Source organism: Chiloscyllium plagiosum, chromosome 24 (assembly GCF_004010195.1).
Source record: "Chiloscyllium plagiosum isolate BGI_BamShark_2017 chromosome 24, ASM401019v2, whole genome shotgun sequence".
NCBI classification, from domain to species: Eukaryota; Metazoa; Chordata; class Chondrichthyes; order Orectolobiformes; family Hemiscylliidae; genus Chiloscyllium; species Chiloscyllium plagiosum.
The window spans coordinates 54,681,703-54,687,925 of NC_057733.1; the positions used below are offsets into that span (position 1 = coordinate 54,681,703).

Genomic DNA, 6,223 nt, shown 5'->3' on the forward strand with positions numbered 1-6,223 from the left:
GGTGGTAGATATAGGACTGAAGTTAGGGGTAGGTTCTTCACTCAGCGAGTCGTAAGTTCATGGAATGCCCTGCCAGTAGCAGTGGTGGACTCTCCCTCTTTATGGGCATTTAAGCGGGCATTGGATAGGTATATGGAGGATAGTGGGTTAGTATAGGTTAGGTGGGCTTGGATCGGCGCAACATCGAGGGCCAAAGGGCCTGTACTGCGCTGTATTCTTCTATGTTCTATGTTCTATGATACCAGTCACCATCCCATACCGGCCCCACAGGATACCAGTCACCGTCCCATACCGGCCCCACAGGATACCAGTCACCGTCCCATACCAGCCCCACAGGATACCAGTCACCGTCCCGTACTTGCCCCACAGGACACCAGTCACCGTCCCATACCGGCCCCACAGGACACCAGTCTCCGTCCCATACGGCCCCACAGGACACCAGTCTCCGTCCCATACCGGCCCCACAGTATACCAGTCACCGTCCCGTACACATTCCATAGGGTGTTAACCTGAAGGCCAATTGCTAATAAATGTCACATCTACTTGTAGTTAGAATGGTCACAGCCTTATTAGAGAACGTTTGCAAAATAATCCATACAACAGTTTAGAGGTGGATCAGAAGTATTAATGTTTCAAATCTAACAGCAAGAACACAGTCTTCGAATGCGAGCACAGACATTTTCAAATTTTGCTCAACCCAACCATTCCTAACTCTTCATGGGCAAAGTAAATTGCAATTTCCTGGAGGAGTGGAAAGCCTTAGCATGCTGATATTTGACCTGGGGAGGGATTGACAAAACAGCCACACTCAGATCGTGCTGAATTGATGAGCACGCTCTCCAGTGGTTCATGGAGGCCAGTGTCAAAAGCATTCACTTGTTGGGGGACCATGTCGCAAACAGCAACAGTAGCAATAGCATGGTCAGAGACTGTTCTCTTTTAACATCGCTTTTGTGATGAAGCAGAAGACATTGAATAAAATGGAACACACATCCAGTCGCAGCATTTCATATGTTTTGAGGGGAAGTAAATTCAAACTTCTCTTGCAGTGCCAGTAGGTGTTTGAATAAGAAGCTGCGTCTGTTCCTGATGGTGTAAATAGCTGCCACTGTCTCCTGTCAAACGCCAAACTGTGATCAGAAACCTTGGAGTTTCTCTTCGATAGTCAGGATTCTTTCATTCTCCAACTGCATTTTAATATTCAGCTCATTCAGATGGTATCTGTGAGATACTCCATCTTAGCCCAGAAGTAATAATCTGGAGTTTATGAACAAAAGAGAGAAGCTTCCCCAGTGTGTGACAGGAGATGCTGATACCAGGCTCACATTTCTGCAAACAAAACTGTGAGCAAAAATGATGTGAATGGCTGCGATTTGATGTAATGCATGATTTTCACGCATGCTGTAACATTGCAGCTAACTCCGGTTACATTGTTTTGGCCACAAGAGCTTTGCGATGGAGGATGCAATTGATGGTCTGAATGTCAGGATTTTGCTCTTTCACCTTATTGACAAAACCTTTGACCTTCCCATCAGTGCTAACACTCCAACACATGGCCCAGGTAAGTTTGTTTTCCCTCAAGGAGGTATCTGTTCCTCAATGTTTCTTCACCAGTTACATGGTTCGGTATCTCCTTACAGAAGGAAACATTCTCCTGAATTGCATTCCCACAACATACGGAACATTGGCCAGCATCTGGCAGTGTCAGCTTGGATCAGTGGACTCATCAATTTGCAAAGCAGACGTCCCAATGGTCGCCAACGTCTCTTGCAGCACTTCCTCTATCAGTTGTCATGCTGATAATTGGCAGTTTAACCACGTTAGCAGAATGGAATTTTCTCACACTTTCTTGCAGTATCAACTCCTGCTAATTTGTTTTCACATACAGGCATGATTAAGTTGTCAGCAATAGGATGGGACTTATTTGACTTTGCTACAAGTTCAGCCTCCAGGTAACTCACTGGTTGAGGATTTTCCAATACCCGTACACAGACCATCAGACATTGCGTATGCTTATTGTTTTGTTTTCTCAAGCTCTTGACTTTGTTCACAAGAGGTGGAGGTTTCATTTGCAAATGGCATATGTATGTTTTTGATACTATCAGAGTGTCAGCCAACTTCTCTCTGCAGATGAGATATTCCGGTAAGGGACAAGCTGCACCACCTGTCCATGAAAATCCAAAGGCCAGAAAGCACTCACTGTGCTGTCTCTGAACAGTCTTGCCTTATTTTTCTTTAGGTTCAGATGTTTCATTGAGTGAAGCAGCAGAGCAATCAACTTTTTTGACAAGAAACTTATCCATTCCTTCTTCGAAAACAAGATTTGGATCAGTGATACATGTAAAGAAATTTCTAAAACTATTCCTTTTAAAGCCCATGCTAATATGGAAACCTGTCCAGGCAAGCAGGTCAGTTCAACATCTGATTCAATCACACACCTCTTTACTGTACATACAGAGTCTCCCCTCACATTAACATTTGGTAGTGGGAATACATGTTACCAGAAGCAACTGCATAAAGTGGCACTGTGCCTGAGAATTTCATATTCACTTTGCCAGGGCACGCCAGCTGAACGGTGCTAGTTGTGACGTTGTCCACATTTTTCAGGGCATTCATTGTTGTCCTGCCTAATTGTGTATGATTACATGGCATTTTCTGTGTGCACTTTTTAAGGTGTAGTGTTGTGTGTCAGATATAGTTATCCCTCTATCAACATCACAAGAAACCAATTGTCAGTTATTACCTGGTTGTTAACCGTACTCATCATATTTTTATATTTCTTTGTGTCCCCCCCACACAAGGCAGGCACAAACATTGCCTCTGGAGAGCCTGCTGAGATAGAGCAGACTCTATCTACACACAGTGCCTGTCCCTTTCCCTACCTTGCTCATTTATAGGGTAGGCTCCAGTGAAGAATAGTGGCTGGAAAGTTGCTGGGGGTCCTGCTGCTAGTGTGTTCTGTTGCTGTGATGTCAGTGACGGTTTACGGCCTGTTAGTGAGCCAGCAGCTGCAGCCTCCGTGCTTTTGGACTCCCGGTTCTCCACATACGGGAAGGAGGGATTTGCCAGGTAGTTGGGCAGGAACGGAAGAGTTGATTCTCCATTAATCACGGGCTCTGAATCCTCATCAACTGCAGACAGACGGAGAGAGAGAGAAAGAAAACAGCAGTGAGCAGTACCTCCACACAGATGTTACGTAGCACCTTAAACACTGTTATAATAACCTAAGTTACTTTGCAGAATATTGCCCATCAAAACTTGGATGTGCAAAATAAAGAGATGCTCGGACTGAAACAGAATTAAAAGAATCCACATGCATAGCAGCTTTCACAATCACTGGGTCTAACAATAAAGTAACATGGGAAATCAAGTAGCCAATTTGCAAATTGCAAACGCTCATAAACAGTAATTTGATGATAACCTGATAATATATGTTTAATGATGTTGACTGACTAATGAATATTGGCCAGGACAGGAGACAGAGAGAGACACTCTTCTGAGAAAGAGTCACTCGACCTGCTAACTATTTTCTCTTCAGATGCTGTTAGACCTGCTGAGTTTTTCCAGCAATTTCTGTCTTTGTTTCTGATTTCCAGCATCAGTGGTTCTTTTGTTTTTCACCAGAGAGAATTCCCCTGTTTATCATTGAGATAGAGTCATGTGACCATCTACATCCACAAGAGAACATATGAAGCCTCAGTTGAACACCTTCCCTGAAATACAGTAGCTCTGGCAACACTGCACTCCCTCAACACTGCACTCCCTCAACACTGCACTCCCTCAACACTGCACTCCCTCAACACTGCACTCAATACAAGTCTCAACTTCTGTGCTCAGGTTTTGGACTGGAATCTGAACACGCAAATTTTGGATTCACCAGTGTTAGCCACTAGGTCAGGACTGATAGTGACCAAATGTTTGGTCAAAGAGGTCGATTTTAAGGACTGTAATTAAGAAGTAGAGAAAGATCGAGGGTTTAGGCTTAATCAGCTTAACATTTTTTTTCCCCAAGGGTTTTTTCTGTTTCCATGTGTGTTTGGGATGTGTAGGCAAACATTACCATGGTGATACCCCAACATCCTGGGCAGTGCTCCACGTAAACTGTATGGCTGCTGGGAGTTTCCTTCGATCACCGCGCCAATCCTGTTGTGCATGAACCTTTAAGATCCATGCAGCAGAAAAAAAACATGACAAGAAACATTTGTCCTGTGTGTGTGTGTATGTACGTTTGCGAACAAATAATCAGGCAGCATCCGAGGAGCAGGAAAATCAACGTTTTAGGCAAAAGCCCTTCATCAGGAATGAGGCAGGGAGACTCCAGGGTGGAGAGATAAATGGGAGGGGGGTGGGACTGGGGAGAAGGTAGCCAAGAGTACAATAGATGGATGGAGGTGGGGATGAAGGTGACAGGTTAGAGAGGAGGGTGGAGCGGATGGGTGGGAAGGAAGATTGGTAGGTTCCATTTAAAGTTTAATTTAAAAGCAATTACATTTCTTCACGGAACACAGAAGCTTTTAAGCTCTGTGTTGCTGGACAAATCTGCGCCTGGCTGCCTTAATTTATTAAACCGGTAACCTTGCTTTAAACAGACCATACTCCTAGTGATTCTTTTGACCGATCGAACCAAGAGGCTCCTTTGGAGGGGTCAAGAGCACACAGAGTGCACAGCAGGGTTGGAAATGTCTGAGAGAGAGTGGGTGCGTGTGTGTGAGTGAGAATATAAATGGCATCTCAGTGCACCCCCTCCCCCCAAACACACACATACATAAAAGTTTGTGGGGTGAATTTGTCCTTGCAGAATTACATTTTACTTCACTCAAAAACTGCAGGAATCCATGTAAGATTCTATAAATTCATTTTTTAAGATTAGGATCAGTGTAAACATTGTGGCACAGACAGTATCACACAGGGGAGCTCACACCTTCAATACATTATCTGGGCTGATAGACACCAATTGTTAAAATTCACTTGAGAATGTAACTTTTACAAAAAAACTTTGCAATTTACATATGAAAGAACTGAAACCAACATGGTCATTCTAACAGATGGCAGACTTAAACAATCCAGGTCCTTTTCAATATATAATTTCAGTTACATCACACAGTAAACATTTGCTATAAATTCTGTGTCTTACAATCTTATGCTCCACAACCACCTGATGAAGAGGCAGCCCTGGAAGCTAGTTCTTGTTAGACTATAACCTGGTGTTGTGTGATTTTTAACTCTCTCCTATTGAAGTTGCCATGGCTTTCACAAAGATATTCACAAAGAATATCTGGGAACCAGAAAGCTACTTATGAAATTGAATCATTGCTGATTCTAACATTTTATTTTATTTCATGAACTTAATTTAAATTCCCCAGTTACAGGATCTGAACTCATGTTTCTCGATCATCGATCCAGGTCTTGGCTTTCTCGTCCAGTCACAGACTCACCAAGCAACTGTTCCCATTAGAGGACGTTATGGGTTAAGGAGGGATCAAGGACACAGAAGATAAGTTTAAATTAAGACATCACTAGACTAGGAGCCAGTGCAGGTTACTGAGTGAAGTTGGATGAACAGGACTTGGCATAAGTTTTAAGACTGGAGTAGAGTTTGCAACAAGCTGACTTTATAGTGCGTGCAAAGTAAGAGGCTGTTCCACTTTAACATTTGACCTTGGAGAGTAGTCCACCCAAGAGAAAGGGATAGAGATGGAGGGATGAGATTGTCAGAGTGAAATATATATTAAAATATCCAGGCAGAGTGGTAGACAGTGACGTTACAGAGCAAGACAAAGAATAACGTCAGCAAATCACCTCCTAACATGGCTCGGAGTTCACGTTTCATCGTCAGTTGTGCTGCACTTTCACCTTTGTTTGTGAGAATATCTTTATTAGCCCCAGCATCAAGTAGGTAGGATACAATCTGAGTGTGACCACGTTTACAAGCCCAATGCAAACAGGTCCTGTAATGCAAGCAACAGAACCAGATTACAGTCAACAATAGACATAGTAAGGTAAACGGTTGGTTTTTGCAGATGAGGCAGTGCGGCACTCCCTCAGCGCCGACCCTCCGACGGCGCGGCACTCCCTCAGCGCTGACCCTCCGACGGTGCGACACTCACTCAGCGCTGACCCTCCGACAGTGCAGGACTCCCTCGGCACTGACCCTCCGACAGTGCAGCACTCCCTCGGCACTGACCCTCCGACAGTGCCCACTCCCTCAGCACCGACCCTCCGA

General features: G+C 44.2%; 1 protein-coding gene across 1 annotated transcript in view; it reads right to left on the minus strand.

Annotated features, from left to right (window-relative positions):
* Nucleotides 1–6,223, minus strand: part of ankrd40 (ankyrin repeat domain 40) — a 21,058-nt gene that overhangs the window by 8,039 nt on the left and 6,796 nt on the right. Inside the window, exons 2-3 of the mRNA XM_043715237.1 lie at nucleotides 5,800–6,080; nucleotides 2,860–3,131 (exon numbers count right to left, since the gene is read on the minus strand). Of these exons, the coding sequence (XP_043571172.1) occupies nucleotides 2,860–3,131; nucleotides 5,800–6,080 (553 nt within the window). The remainder of the gene's footprint in view (nucleotides 1–2,859; nucleotides 3,132–5,799; nucleotides 6,081–6,223) is intronic.